This window comes from Calonectris borealis, chromosome 1 (assembly GCF_964195595.1).
Source record: "Calonectris borealis chromosome 1, bCalBor7.hap1.2, whole genome shotgun sequence".
NCBI lineage: Eukaryota > Metazoa > Chordata > Aves > Procellariiformes > Procellariidae > Calonectris > Calonectris borealis.
This window is the reverse complement of record NC_134312.1, coordinates 86634308-86649205: the sequence shown is the minus strand read 5'-3', so window position 1 is coordinate 86649205 and position 14898 is coordinate 86634308. Positions and strand designations below refer to the sequence as shown.

The 14898-nt window shown below is 44.6% G+C and overlaps 1 protein-coding gene across 1 annotated transcript in view; it reads right to left on the bottom strand.

Annotated features, from left to right (window-relative positions):
* Nucleotides 1–9609, bottom strand: part of CLCN1 (chloride voltage-gated channel 1) — a 45243-nt gene extending 35634 nt beyond the window's left edge. Inside the window, exons 1-4 of the mRNA XM_075160690.1 lie at nucleotides 9502–9609; nucleotides 8739–8981; nucleotides 1950–2103; nucleotides 1302–1433 (exon numbers count right to left, since the gene is read on the bottom strand). Coding sequence (XP_075016791.1) covers nucleotides 1302–1433; nucleotides 1950–2103; nucleotides 8739–8981; nucleotides 9502–9609 — 637 coding nt within the window. The remainder of the gene's footprint in view (nucleotides 1–1301; nucleotides 1434–1949; nucleotides 2104–8738; nucleotides 8982–9501) is intronic.
* Between the last annotated feature and the right edge of the window lie 5289 nt (nucleotides 9610–14898).

The window sequence follows — 14898 nt, the reverse complement described above, 5'->3', positions numbered from 1 at the left end:
TGTGAGTCCTGAAGGACAATAAAGTGGTCTACCAACAGCTACTGCCCTCTCCTCCATCTCAATCACACAAAAAATTGTTCCTTCTTAAAAACTAGCTTAAAAGCTCTGCTTATGATTTCCCTTTTAGAGCAGCAGCATGAAGGGAGCTGTGCCAACTCTTAAAACAGCAGTGGTACCATTGCTCAGCCAGGTACAACAGCACGAGCTGCTGAGAATCCAAACTGAACTGCAGCTCCTGTGCAGTTCATCTTCTTTGCCTGAGCTGGCTCCACACACAGCAGGAGGCTGAGACTTGGTGGAGGGAAAGAAAAAAACCAAAGAACTCAGTTGCAGGGAGTATGAAGGACAGGGGCCCTCTGAGACTGGTAGGGTAAGCCAGACACCTGGTATATGGGGAAGTGCTAGAGGGAGGAACACTGGGCTGAAGGAATATTGGGAGCTTTGAGGAACTGCAGTGTCTGGTGGACACCAGCAGCCAAGAGCACTGAGAGGAAAGGATTGGTGTGCGTGTGCAGGTCAGGATTGGGACACTGAGGGTAAGGACAAAGGAACAGTGCAGTTAACAGGATGTGGACAATGTTGTGTGTGCGTGTGTGCACTGAGGTGGGAGGCAGGGGGACTGGAAGATCTTGTAATTGTTATAGTTGGCAAAGGGGAGAGGAAAAATGCAGGGAAGATGTCCCTCCTTATTGCAGGGGGGTTGGACTAGATGGCCTTTAAAGGTCTCTTCCAACCCAAACTATTCTATGATTCTATGATATAAGACAGTGATTAGGAGATCTTTACGAAAAGAGCCAAAGGAGAGAGCACTGTGTGGCCAGGTAGCAGGAAACTACAGGGCACTGTACAAAAAAAAACTTGGAAAGAACAATAATGAGGTAAAAGGCCGAAACAACGTCAGGAGGGCATCTAAGGGCCCTTCCCCTCCCCACCCCCCATGTGCTCAATAGGCCTGGGGAGGATGGGAACCAGTATGATAGGAAGGACCACAGTACCACTTCCCTGTGCCCCGACATATTCAAGGGAGCAGGAGGGAAAGGGAGTCAAAATAATGGTTTGTCTTTGACTCATACACATACCCTTTGTTTCTGTCCACTATTTCCAAGTTTTTCCCTGCCATCCCTTTAAATAACCTCTCCCTAGTTAACTTTTTCTCTACTATGTTGCAAGTACTTCAAACTTGCAAGTACTCAAAGTGAGGGGTGAGGATGGGACACAGGAAGAGGAACATTGGTCACTGAGCTTTGTAAAACATTCATATCATTTACAGTGTGCTTTTGCAACATCTGAATGGCACCCACCCTGTAGGCTCTTCGCACTGGCATAATCCATTCCCCAGCTCACCAACGCCATGACCAGACCCAACAGAACCAAGAAAATCCAGTCCTCTCCAAGCTTCTTGGTAACATATTTCTGGATGCGTCTAGCACAGTCTGTGGAGGGAAGAGTGAACCAGAAAAACTGAGGGAACGTAGATGAAGCCCGTGTCTGTCTCTCCTCTCCTATGATGAGAACTGACTATAATAAGGATTTATTTGGAAGCATCATGGGCTTAGTGTTGAAGGACTGGTACCCCTCCCTCTCCTACACAGTCCTGCAAAATCTGATGCAGTTTAAAAAAAAAAGCGCATGAGGAAGGGGGAATTTACATCTTGTGCCCTAGCAGCAAAACTCTGACACAAGAAAGTCCTTTTCCTCCTATTACAGAGATCTGTTGCGGAAAAAATTATTAACTTGGGACTGGTCTTTTTCCCAAACACATCTTGGCTCTTCCTAGGATGAAAGCTGGTGTTAAAAACTCTTTTGGATCCACTGTGATTCCTTTTCCTTCCTTCTCTGCTTCTCCCCAGTCACAATTTTCTTGTCTTTTTGCCTTGCTTAAATTCTGTCTCTCTGGCTGGCCTACCCAATATCTGGTCATAGGGTAATGAAAGATGAATTGTCCCTACCTTGACATTTGGAATAGTGCTCTTCTTTGATCTCTACTTGACTCTCACGTTTCAGGGGTCTTTCATTGTTCTTTTGGGCCTGCTTCTTATTCAGTAGTTTTGCTGCTTCCTTCTCTGCAAAGTCGGTTATCTGGTCTGTGTATTGGCCATAAAGCTAGAGGAGCAGAAAGCAAGAGAGATCAAAAGGAAAAGGTAAGGCAAATGCTCCTTCACAAATAGCATTAAAGATGAAAAGGCAGATCTACTAACAGTCAGAGGTGCAGACCCGAATGTACCCAAGCAGGGAGATAAGAGACACAGAAATTCTCAGACAGATGCAGCTCTTTTTTTTTTTTTTCCCCTTTCTGGTTCCCTCTTCCCAATCTCAAAAATCTTTTCATCTTCTTTTTGGGGATACAAGATATGATTGCAGAATATTAATTGCTTTCTAACATCCTGAGAAAGCGCTGGCTCTGGTCTGAAGAGATTGAGCAGGCTTTCTGGAGGTACAAAAGAAGGTCAAAATAGTTCACGAGGCTGCCACCCTCAGGGCTGTCTCATAGACTTCAGCGGCACTGTGAAACATCTCTGATGGTTTTGAGAGGTATTACACTATCAAACGGGCTGCAGGAATGTCCTGCATCTGTTCCCCCTGCTGCCAAGGAATGCTTAACAGGGCACACAGCCACTGATGGTGCCTGCAGAGGAAAAGAAGCAGCATCAGCTCAGAAATATCACAGGGTACTGCACTATCTCCTCCCACTATTTACCCAAATCATCATGCTAAGTACTCACATATCTCCAACTCCTCTGAATTTCCTAACTACCTAATCTAGTCTTTGTCTTCAGATACTAATCTTGAAATGCAATTGGTTATATGCAATTCACAAGTAGCTACATGCGCTTACCAATGACATTTCACACATGGATCTGTAGTAAGCTTGGCAGTTGTGCCATTTTGTCAACCCTGAGATCTCAAGGGAGCTTGAAAGATCCTGACTGTGCCCCCTTGTTTATCAGATTCCCTCAAGAGCAGCTGTCCTACCTCACTCTGATTCAGAGTATAGGTGGGGAAAGTGTGCACTTGAGAAGCAGAGAATAAGCCTCTCCTCATCACATGCCCTTCAATGAACCAGCTTTGACCTTACTCGAGGTCAGGTTACCACCTGATGCATGGCCTGTGATCTTGGCACTTCCCACCTGTGAGAACGTGACCCTTTGCTTCCTCCCCAGCCCAACATCTGCTCCCCTAAGATTTTCTGAGTGGCAGGAGGAGAGTGAGCAATGCTTCGATCAGCAAAATCAGACACTTCAGCTGGAGAATGACAAGACATGAGAGAGATATAAAGCACTACCACGCGCTTAGGAGACATTTCTCTCTGACAGCTTCGCGTCTCCTCCTTCCGAAGTGACACAGGAGGTGTTGTTCCTGTTCCCTGGGGATCTCCATGAACTGAAACATCTGTACAATGGGGGTAATGCAGCTGTCCTATTTGTAAGAGAATTTCAGATGAAACAGATTCAGAGGCTCACAGAAGGATTTACACTGGAAGGCACCTCTGGAGGTTTCTAGTCCAAGCCTCTGCTTACAGTACACAAACTCCAAAGCCAGATCAGGCTGCTCAGACCTAGTCCAGGCATCTCCTAAAAATCTCCAAGGGTGGAAATTCCCCAGCTTCTCTGAGCACCTGTTTCAGTGCTCTAGCAATTCATATTTCCACATCACAAATATGGCTGAAGTTCCTAAGTAATTTACTTATTTGCATATATTCCTCAAGAGACACTTGAACCACGTGCAATAGCTCCCTTCGAAATCCCTAGTGTTTTTGTCACAGAACACACATCTAGGCTTTTTAAAATCATCCTGTTCTTAAGGTGCCTTATCTGCTGTTTCTTAAAGAAATTGATCCTATCTGAACATCTGAAAGTATTCTTCCATTAGACTCTAGGCAAATTAAGCAATGCAGACTTTTAGCAGTGAGGAATGGCCATGCTCTGACCCCCATAATACACACAGGGCAGGCTGAACAGGCTGTGGACAGAAAAATCAGGCTGAAGGACTTGCCAGACTTCATATACAAGAAAAGCTGTCACATGTAGAATCCAGTCCTAAATAGCAGACTGCTCCTTTTTTCTCTGTGTCTATTTCAGCCAGAAATGCCAAGTCCTAGCAGATTTAAGACAAATGCATCTTCACATCACCTCAGCTAATGTTTCGTTGCCTTTACATGGTCATGAGGAATGGGTTTATATCAAATACAGCTTAATAAAAACTATGAACTCAAACCCGTGCCAAGTATGATGTTCAAATTAGAGTCTTCCATCTGCCCAGATGGAACAGCATGACAGTATGATAGTATGAATGGCAAAAGTCCTCATACAGTATCCTAGTTCACTGCTTCTATCCAGCTGGAAAATGGGGCACTCAGGATGTGGAAAAAAAGGAGTTAGTCTCCAAATAAAAATGAAGGTTCTGTCCTGGAGAACAAGTTAGTCTCAACTCACTTAAAGAATGCTTCATACACGTGCTTTACTTCTCCAGGACTCTGGCCCTATTTAAAATGGTAGGAGATTGTGGGACAGAGAAAGAATCCAGAAATCAAAGAATGACCTTAAAGCAAAATTAGGTTAGGCAAGAAATATCCACTCCATTAGAAGACATGTAAAACTAAAAATGTAACACAGTAGGACTTAGACTGTTCCTTCTTCTGATGCTCCTTCTCTAACACAAGGAACACAGGGTTTCTGAGCACCAGAAAAACTGGAGAGAATTTAAAAAGGTATCAATTACCAGCTAAAGGCTTGAGACAGAAAAGGTACCATCATGCCTAGCTTAGCTAAATGCTGAGTGAGAACATGATAATGGTGCAGAAATGGTTGAAGGTATAAATACCACTAATGTGGGTACCTCCCCCCCCCCAAAAAAATATATCCAGGGAGAAAGCAAAACCAGAGTAAAGTTCATTTTCAGGGAGGAAGCATTTATTAATGTTTAACTGTAAACCAGCAGGGTTTGTCTTTCCCTGGGAAAAAGGGATGGGGAAGTTTCATTGCTTGAGTAATGGAGGAAAAGCTGCACAGAATCTCAGGGGAAAAATATGTACGGCACCACAATCTCAAGACTTTTCTGGGAGCTATTTTCTGAGAGCTCAGCACCTGCACAAAACTGCCCTCCTCTCACAGTCCAAAGCCTAAGCTATTTCCCATGCCATTCTGACTAAACAGTATGTTCTCCACAGCATACTCCAGTTCTGAAATCCCTTTCCCCAGAACTGCTAGTGCATACTGTTTTTAATCTGCTGCTCCTGGCCATTGAGGCAGCCTTGAGCTCTACTGCTCATCCTTCTCACTCCTGCTATTCCTGAAATTATCTTCCTTAGGCTTTTTTTCTGATGGATCACAGAAGACTAGCCATATTTGGTCTCAAAGGTGAAACCTCCCAAAACTCACTTCATAAGTAAATTTAAATGTCAGTAAAAAGTCTAGGCTCAACTGCTTAGACATAGAGCCAATAAAGCTCATTTGAGGGGCGGGGGGCAGCAACAAAGTAATAGTTCTTCCTGAAGAACAGAAGGCAAAGAGGACATCCAACAGCAGTCCCACCACCTGAAGGTAGAGGGGCGTTGGAAAGAAACATCAGAGGGAGACTTCTTGGAGGGACACAGTGAAGGACGAAAGGAAAAAGATATAACTTGCAAGAAAGGAAAGTCTGTCCAAAAGGAAAACATGTCCCCATCCATGCCGTCTTGAGGGTGGTTCAGCACAGGAACAGGTACCCAGAAGGGCTGGAGAATCTTCAGTCTTGGAGATGTTCAGACCTTGCCTGGACAGGGCCCTGGGCAACCTGACTTAGCTTTGGAGTCAGCCCTGCTGTGAACAGGGGCTTGCGCTAGAGACCTCCACAGGTCCCCTCCCACCTACATCTTTCTGTGAGTCTGTTATTCCATATTACTGCATTGCTAATTACTCATTACACATCCCTCCCACTACACCCATCTGTGTATTGCTGAGGGAGCTCTCTGCCATGAACACCCCTTCTGTGGTCACAAATAACACAGCTTCTAAATACCTCACCAGCTGGAGCTGCTTTCTCATACAGAAAGAAAACAATACAAAATCCTACAATGTATGAGAATTTATATTTTTATCAATGTATATGACATCATAATATCACATATCTACTGTTATCTTAATTGTCCAAAATTATGTATATATTACTATTATTATCCTACTACTATTATTATTATTATCTATTGACCACTATATTTTTTTTAACTAAGAGTTATCTGAAGGTCCCAGGCCAAAGACCAAGATTCCACTGTTCTGGGGCCTGTGTAAACCCAATCAAATCGCAGAGCCAGTCTGAAATGGCTTCCAACCTACATATAAAACGGAAGGCAACAGCCAGCAAAAGAAAAGGGCACAACAGAATCAAAAACTCTCCCTGCCAACTGTTTTTACACATGACAGTGGGGAAAGAAATCTTAATGGTTACTTTGCATGGAAATGGATGAAAACATGTGCAGCAGGTTGTTTTTCATGCTAATAACATAAGTGTGCATGTTTGTACAAGATGTGTACATTAGCATGCATATTTATACTTTTGCTGCATATGCATGAATGGCTAGCAAAATATATATATGCACAGCAAGCCTGGTTTTGCCAGAATATGTCTGCATACAAAGTTTCATACATAAACGCACATGCATACATGTGTATGTGATTGCATATGTAAAAGTATTTCTAGGGCGTATTTTTCATTAAATCTATAAATATGGCTGTCTGTTTTTAAGACTGCAAATTGTGTTCACAAATGCATGCTTGCCTGGGGACACTTCTGCCTGAAGATATGCATGGGAATGCATTTGTTGGCCTGCTTGTTTGTGCGTAAGGTTGTCTACCTACATGCACCGACCAGCGTGCCGCCGGAGCTGCCAACACCACACCCCAGTGCCAAGTAGCAAGAGCACAGAGGTAGGTTGTATTGCCTCACTGTGTCATCTGCGCCTGCTTGTGAGAGTGGTTTTAGACGTGTGGGAACAGCATATCGGGTGGATACACGTGAACTGGGATGTTTTTGTGCATGGATGTGCTTTACTGGAGAAGCAATTTGCATCCCACAGCATCCCCCGCCCCCAACTCAGTAACGGTTCCCGTAGAACAGGGTGCGTGTCCTCAGCCCACCTCAGCTCTCCAGCCCTAGGCGTTGCTCCACTCGCACCCCACAGGGCAGGCGTATGCCATCCTCCCAGCGAAGCCCTGACACCCACCCAGGGCCTCGGGCACGTCTGCTTCCTGCGAGCGGCCCCTACCTCGGGCGCCGCCCGCCCCGGGTCCGCCGCCCGCCCCGGGTCCGCCGCCCGCCCCGGGTCCGCCGCCCGCCCCGGGTCCGCCGCCCGCCCCGGGTCCGCCGCCCGCCCCGGGTCCGCCGCCCGCCCCGGGCCGGGCTGCAGGACTGGCGCTGGGCACCAGGCGGCGATTCAAAGGCTGAATCCCGGCGGAGCTCAGCTCCAGCTGGGCGCACGCACCTCTCCATCCCGTCCCACCCCGTGCTCGCCCTGTTAGCGTGGCTGCTGCAGCCAAACCATTGCTTTAGTGTAGATAAAGCATAAACTGTTCCAGTCAGACCTCTGCCCAGACACCTTCTCGTTTGGGCTGCTGCTTCCAAATCAGTCAGGGAGTGGTTTTGGAAGAGTTCAGTGTAACAGACATTTGCAAACTCTCACAGGTTTTAGACATTTTCAGAAGAGAAATTCCTGAATATGGCCATGGAACTGATTTTCCAGTCTTTTGCAGTATGGCACATATAATCCTCACTGAGACGCTTATCTTCTGGAAGAGATTTTCTTGGTGGCAAATGTGGCTTTTTCCCTATCAGTAAATCACAAAAGTCTTCAGGAGATGATGAATGCATCCCCTCCCTCATCCCCCAATCATTCACCTAAGTATTCATGTAAGGGGATTTGTATTCATGTAAGGAAAAACATCCATTCTGTATGAATTTCACATTCACACACTCTCTCTCTCATCATTTGACTGGATCCTTCATTGCTCTAAAGCCCTCTTACGTCAGCTTAGTCTGAGCAGAGTGGTAGGAAATAAGACACCATGACTCTCCTGTAAAACCTCCCCTTTGCAGGAGGCTGTCCCAAAAGGAGAGGTAGAGGAGATACAGAGGATAATGGAACAAGAAGCCATAACCAGAGTACATCTATGACCCAGATATCTTTCTGAACAGCTGCTTGTATGAACCAGAGCAAGAGTCAGGTCAAGTTTAAGGGTTAGAAAATTCCTCACTTACAGCTCCCCTAAGAGCTACCAAAACTACCAATATACATGTATGGGTCTATGACCATGAATTGCTTTTTGGTCAGAGAAAAGTCAGAACAGAGCTCTGCATGACAGATAGATACCCATCTATATACATCACTGTTCTCTTTGTTTTTATTCACTGTTCTGCTCTACTTAATATTACTATGCAGCTGAAGGCAGCTGCAGTTTCTCTTTGCTGTCACACATACATTAATGGTCTGGTTGATTTTCCCCATCCCAACTTGCCCATTCTAACTCTCTTTGTGTCCATGGCAGGTGAAAATGACCCCTGACTGGACATGCTGATAGACTCCTGCATATAAGTACAACCATGAAAGTCAATGCCTGACCTGGGAGTCAACAAGCGAAGGGGAGAGTTGATAGGATTGGGAATGGAGAGGGATGTGTGCTCTACAGCACCATTCTGGGAGTGCCAAGAGCCTATGTGATCCCAGGAAGACCTGTGCTGCCACAAACATCCCAGTTGTCCAGCCCTACCTGTGGGTAGCTGAGGGAGTTCTCCAGGCAGTGCAGGTCGTCCCCTGTCCCCCCGGCCTCGCGTCCTGCCTCCAAAGGTATTCCGTAACGGGTGCATTTCTCAAAGCAGATATAGTCGTATTGCGGTGTGCCCCCCCACAAAGCTGACTTTGATCTGGGTTCCTGCGTCATGGTCTCTGAACTCTCCATGCCTCTACTCTTCCTCACGCTCAGTTGTAACAGAGCTGCCGCTCTGGGCCTTACCTAGAACCACCTCATGTTCTGGCTGAGAGCATGGCCTCCACACTTTCTTCTGCTCTCTCCTTCTTTTCTTTCTCTCCTCAGACCACTCTGACTCGTCCTGTTCCTGCACTCACTTTCTCTCTGCCTCTCTTCCTTCTCCTCCTTGTGCCTCTCTCACTTTCTCCCCTTCCTGCACAAAGGCAGTGATTGCAGGGTTTAACTATATTTATAGCAACCTTCCGCTGCCACATGATTCCCCAGTGCCGTGTCTGATCTCAGCAAAAGGCACTAACTCTGCCGGGATTGAATATCAGGTGTGGGCAAGAGGGGAACTCCTGAAGGAGAGGGAAGGGGGAGGGGGGGGAGGAGGAAAGAAGGCGGTAAGACAGACAGAGCTAGAAGTACAGAGACAGAAAGCAGACAGGAGAAAGCAGAAATGGTTATCCAGGAGATCTCTTCTTTCACACCTCCCCATCCTGAGCAAGCTATATTTGCAATGAGAACAAAATTCAGTGGGCTTCCTCCTTCTTTCCCCAGATACCAGGTGTCCAAAAGATTGAGTGACAGTCATAAAGATGCCAGCAATTATGGTGAGATAGAACAGGATGGGTGCACACTCAGTGTCCCAAGACAATTTTTCTAAGTCCATGGTCCACAAGAGAAGCAGCAAGCCCTAATGGAGAAGTCAGGCATCCCTGTAAACTGCTGAGCATTACAGCTTAATCTCAGCCTTTCCATGTGCCCTTATGGGGAACACCTTGCACTTTTGAAAAATGCCACCAAACTTCTCTGTGGGTATTCAGTCATGGGTATATGCAGAAGTTTATTCTTCTTGATGGTCACTTTTCCACAGGCTAGAGCATTCTCCTCTCCACTCTACCACTTGTTTCTCAGCCAAGCGAAAAAGCAATGAGCTCAGCCAACACCAGTGAGCTACCAGCCAGTGACAGGAATAAGGAGCATGTTCCAGCAACATATTCTAGAGACACCTCCCAGTGCTGTCAGTGTGCTGCCTGTAACCATATGTCTTTTGATGGCTATTAATCAGTGAAAAGCAGTGAGTTTAAGATCCTAGAAGTTGTGTACAAGAAAAGAAGACCCCACATGCCTCAAACACAGTTACTAGAGAGCTGCTATTAACTCCTTCTTCCTCCTCTTGCACACTATCACCTCTCCAGAATAATGTTTTCCAAGCTTCTCACACTGCAGGATAAGAGATTTGCAGGTAGGATGGGGGGGGGGGGGGGGGGGGGGGGGGGGGGAGAGAGGCAAAACACTCTTCTTTTTGGTCCAGAACAGTACTCTCATTATTTCATTTTGCAGAGCCCTGTAAAACATTTATCCTGGAGAGAAATGTTTGCTTTTTCTAAGTCTGCATGGTCCTCCAGAGTGGGGTACAAAGAAAGTCTCCAAGAGGAAGACACACTTGATTTCCTCCCCACCTCCTCCAATGTTTCTGCTAACAATATCCTTATGCATATCCATTAGCAATAATATGAATATGGATATTGTTAGTCTGTACAGTCCACACCTGGTAGCATGCCAGGCAAGCTCTGAATACTTACAAAAGCAAGGTCAGTGCTGCCTCAAAACGTATGGAAGCTCATCTGTTTCATTCTCACCAGCACTCACTTTACTGTCAATAAGCAATGTTCCCTGGAGGAAGACTGTGGCCCATCAGTAGGACAAAACTTGTAATGAACCACCTTAAAGAAGAGTTTCTAAGTGATCATGTCTAGCATACAGAGAAGAACATTTGGATATCCTCTTAAAGGCATTAATTGCTCCCAACCTATTGAGATGCTTTTGGAAGACCAATGTCACTACGGCTTACATAAAAAATGATGCACAGCATATACTATATAGTGTATAAAATATAAAAAAGTGGATAGAATATGAGTGTACATCATATATAGAAAACCTAAAGACTAACCACAGTAAGCCCCAGCAAACATCAAAGCTGTAATACAGCACCAGATCTTCAGTTACTATTACATTTACTGGAGGAGAACACTCATCACAGCCACCGGAGAAAACTAATGGGAACCTTTACCCAAAGGTGCACTCTTCCACCTCTTGTTTTTCAAGAGGCACAAGAATAGCACGTCAGAAATTGCTTCAGTATAAAAAAGAATGCCCTACTGCCAGCTAATCAAACTTTACTGTCTGTCTTCTATGATACTGTTGTGGAATTTCCATGGAAAACAATTATATAATTATAGCCTGAAATAAGATGATCCTACCCTGAAAGTTATTTTCCAAGAACTGTCCCTCTCAGCCTTCAAATTGGCTCCAGCCTCACTCAGCTCATCAATAAAAACATGAAGGTCCCCAAGGCTAGCACTCACCAAATGGCTCTAGATGTTACTTTAATACACCTCAGCCAGTGCACCAAATAGTAGACTGATAACTGTACAGATGAAACTAACAATCATTATGCACCTAGCTCTAAGGACATCTGCAGCTAAGGACCCAGCGTTTATCTAATTGCCAGTGGGAGAGCACTTCTCGTCACACAATCTCTCTGCCTCTGATCTCTGTACCCAGATATTGTCTACCAAAGAAAAGACTGAGAACTGAAATTCACCATTCCAGTGCATGACAAAATATATGCCATCTGTAGGGATACTGGGTTTATGTCACATTATTTCCTGTGTCCTGAACACTAATCTTATCATGATCCACAGCTTATAAATCACTTCTCTCCTTCTTTCCCCTAGGAGGAAAGCACTTTGTCAGCTCTCTAGGAGAAAAGCACTTTGTCAGCTCTCTGGGCACTATTAACACCCTCTCTATTCCACAAGGTACCAATAATCTTTTGTCACAACCTCACTGACACTAGTCTAGTTAAATTCAAAGCAGCTACTCTCAACTTGCATGTGCTTTGAGATCTGCTGCTTCTATTTCAGACGCAAGGAAGAACTTGTAGACCCAACAGCTTGTCCACTTTTTCCAGCTGGCACAGCTGACCTAATGAAAGGTATTGTTCCAGCTCTACCCACTGTCTTGTCCATATTTTCAGATCAGCAGAGTCCCAAAAGTACAGAATACTGAGCACACCCCAAAAAGATCTGCCTTTCTGCACTGCTGCTGCCCAGCAACTGCTGTCAAATCTCCCCTGCCACTTTTCCTGTAATTTCTTGCCACAGTTCTTCTTTATATATTTTCTTTATTGCTCATCTGTCCTGCCCTTCTACCAAGGCCTAGCTCTGCCCTTCTACCGGGACACAGCGATGTAGTACTGCTGTCGCTTGAGAGGTTACCAACAGACTCAGGAGACTAGCACAGAAGGGGAGGAAGAATGCCAAAAAAGAGGAAGATGTAATAACCATCTTGCACTAGTCACAAACACAGATGACCCGTACATATGGCTTGACTCCTCAGGTGCACCTAAGCCTCTTGAAAGGGCTCACAAAAGTTTCTAGACTGCCCCACAACACACAAGAGGAAAGGTATACAACCTGCTCATACACTAGTTTTTTCTTTGCATATTACAGGCCCTAGAGGACTCCAGAGTGTGTTTCTGTGGTACTTCCTTCAAGCAGGACATCTTCATGACAGATGAAACTACAGCTACAGCCCAAATTAGGGTCTTAGCTGAGGAAAAGGAAAGGAATAGAAGTTAGAAGAACTCTCACCCAACGTGGGTCTCTTCTCCAGTCAGCCATCTATCTTTCTCCCTCCTCTTCCCAGTTTTCTCTCAGGTCTCCCTTTCTCTGCCTTTATTTTTTTCTCCTGAATGCTTTTCAAGGTGCAGAAATATAATTCCTAGCCTTCCCATCCTACTGCCTTTATATTGAAAGATCTGATAGTATGGGGGAGGGATGATTGAAGACTCACACTTCTCTCATGGTCCTATCCAGGAGATTTATCACCTGAAATCCCAGTGCTGTTAATCAACAGTGACAAGCTTAATGTTGTTCCCTGTGCCCTGCCCACACAATTACCAGACATCATCATAACTTCTGAGCCTTCTGCTTATACTAGAGCTTTTTTTTGTTTGTCTAGCAGATTCATCCTAAAAGGTTCGGACCACTTCATGACCTCACTGTATACAAACCTTGTGGCCCACCACCAGACTGCAGCCTCCTCTGGAATGAAACATAACATCTATTTTTCAGCTGCCACCAATGCTGCATACACAGACATTATAGCAGATGGTGGTGCAGAGCCCTCTACCACCCCAGGCTGAAAGGAGTTAAATTTGCGGAAGCAGAGTTTTTGTTACTCAGAACCATGCATGCAGAATAGAAAAGCAGTCATTTAAGAATGAAGAAGAAATAATATTCTGTGCTTAAGAGAACTCAGGTCCATAAGGCTGTGAAGGAGATGATCATATAAAAGATAGGCCTTGAGACAAAAGAAACTGTAAAGGTGAAAGGGAAAAAGGGAATTTTGAAGGAGGAAGAGGAGAAAGGTGACAAAAGGAGGACTGCTTAACAGTAACAGAGGCTCTAAGAGATAAACACAGAGGCAATGAGAGACAAAGAAAGCACAGAAGGACATGAGGGGATGAGATGCAGGACAGGAAGAAGTCACAGCAAGTATACCTTGCCTCAAGCAATAGCTTCAGATGGAGCAAAAAAGAGTGAAAAGGCAGGAAAAAGACTTCAGTAGACATAAGATAAAGCAATGTCTTGTAGATGAGAACAAGGTGCTTGAATGGGACATTTTATTAGACAAGATGCCAATGGAGGCTTCAAAGAGCTACAGGAGGCAATTGGAGCTTTGGGAGAGAAAGAATGCTGTGAAAAGGGTTAGGAAGAGGGAGGGAGAGTGGGAGAAACAGCTTTTATAGTGAAAGAAAGAAAGAGACCATGGACTAAGGCTTGAAAATCAGCAAAAACCAGAAATTTAAGCTGTGCAGGAGCACATTGCAAGCAAGGCTGAACACGGCGATATGATGATAAAACTCTCAGAGAACATTTGAAGGAAGGGTTGACTTCACAGTAAAACGTAGAAATAAAAAGTCTAGAAAGTTTAAGGGCTTTCATCATGGAGAAATAACAAGGTAATATGATGACATTCAAGAGGACATATACTGACTAATAATAGACTGAATAGAGCAGAATTGATAGAAACAGGGCAGATTTTGAGAATCACCAACTTTTGATAACTCAAGTAGGGAGATGACGATGTTACCAGAGGAGAGGCAGAATGGAAAAAAAATAGTTCTCACAGTTGAAAGCAGATAAATACTTATAGGAACACAGGGACATGAAGGAGCCATTGAAGTAGATGCTGGAATAGATGAACTTGGAAGGAAACTTGAACAGATCATGATATGACATGATGACTTTGTGGTATGACATGATATGACATTATGATATACCATGACTTGGCAAAAAACAAATGAGCTTTAAAGGGGCAGGGTTATGTCCCAGTTCCAGAAACAACCCAACTGTGACTGTCTGCACAGAGCATCTTGTGAATTCACCCCAAAATCAAATGAAACAAAGCCATATCTGTGTTGATGTTGGTACCTAAGGTAAATTACTTCTTAATTTGGGGTTGTCTTATCTTAGATCACAGTGTGGTCACAGTTTGGAATTGAGAGCAAAAAGAACAAGCAGAGAGAACTTAAACAAACCCAGCAGCAAGAGCAAGACACATACATAAAATCAGATGAAAGAGAAGACAGCAAAATTAGGTTTTATAAATGGATCCCAACTCATCCAGAACTTTAAGGTGGATCTGACTAGATGTCCTGGTGAGCTCTCTGGTCAAGACCAGCAGGCTTCAAAACTCAAAATAGAACAGTCTTTACAAGAATAAAAAGAAGATTCTTTTATTTTTTTAAATAGAGAAAACTTCAAGCGTATAAGTCAGGAAGCACAGAAATGAATATATAGTTTATACACCACTCTGCCCACCCACTGCGACCTTGGTTGCAATTAACTCGGTGACCTTCTGAGCTGCTAAAATTTTGTGCTTACAC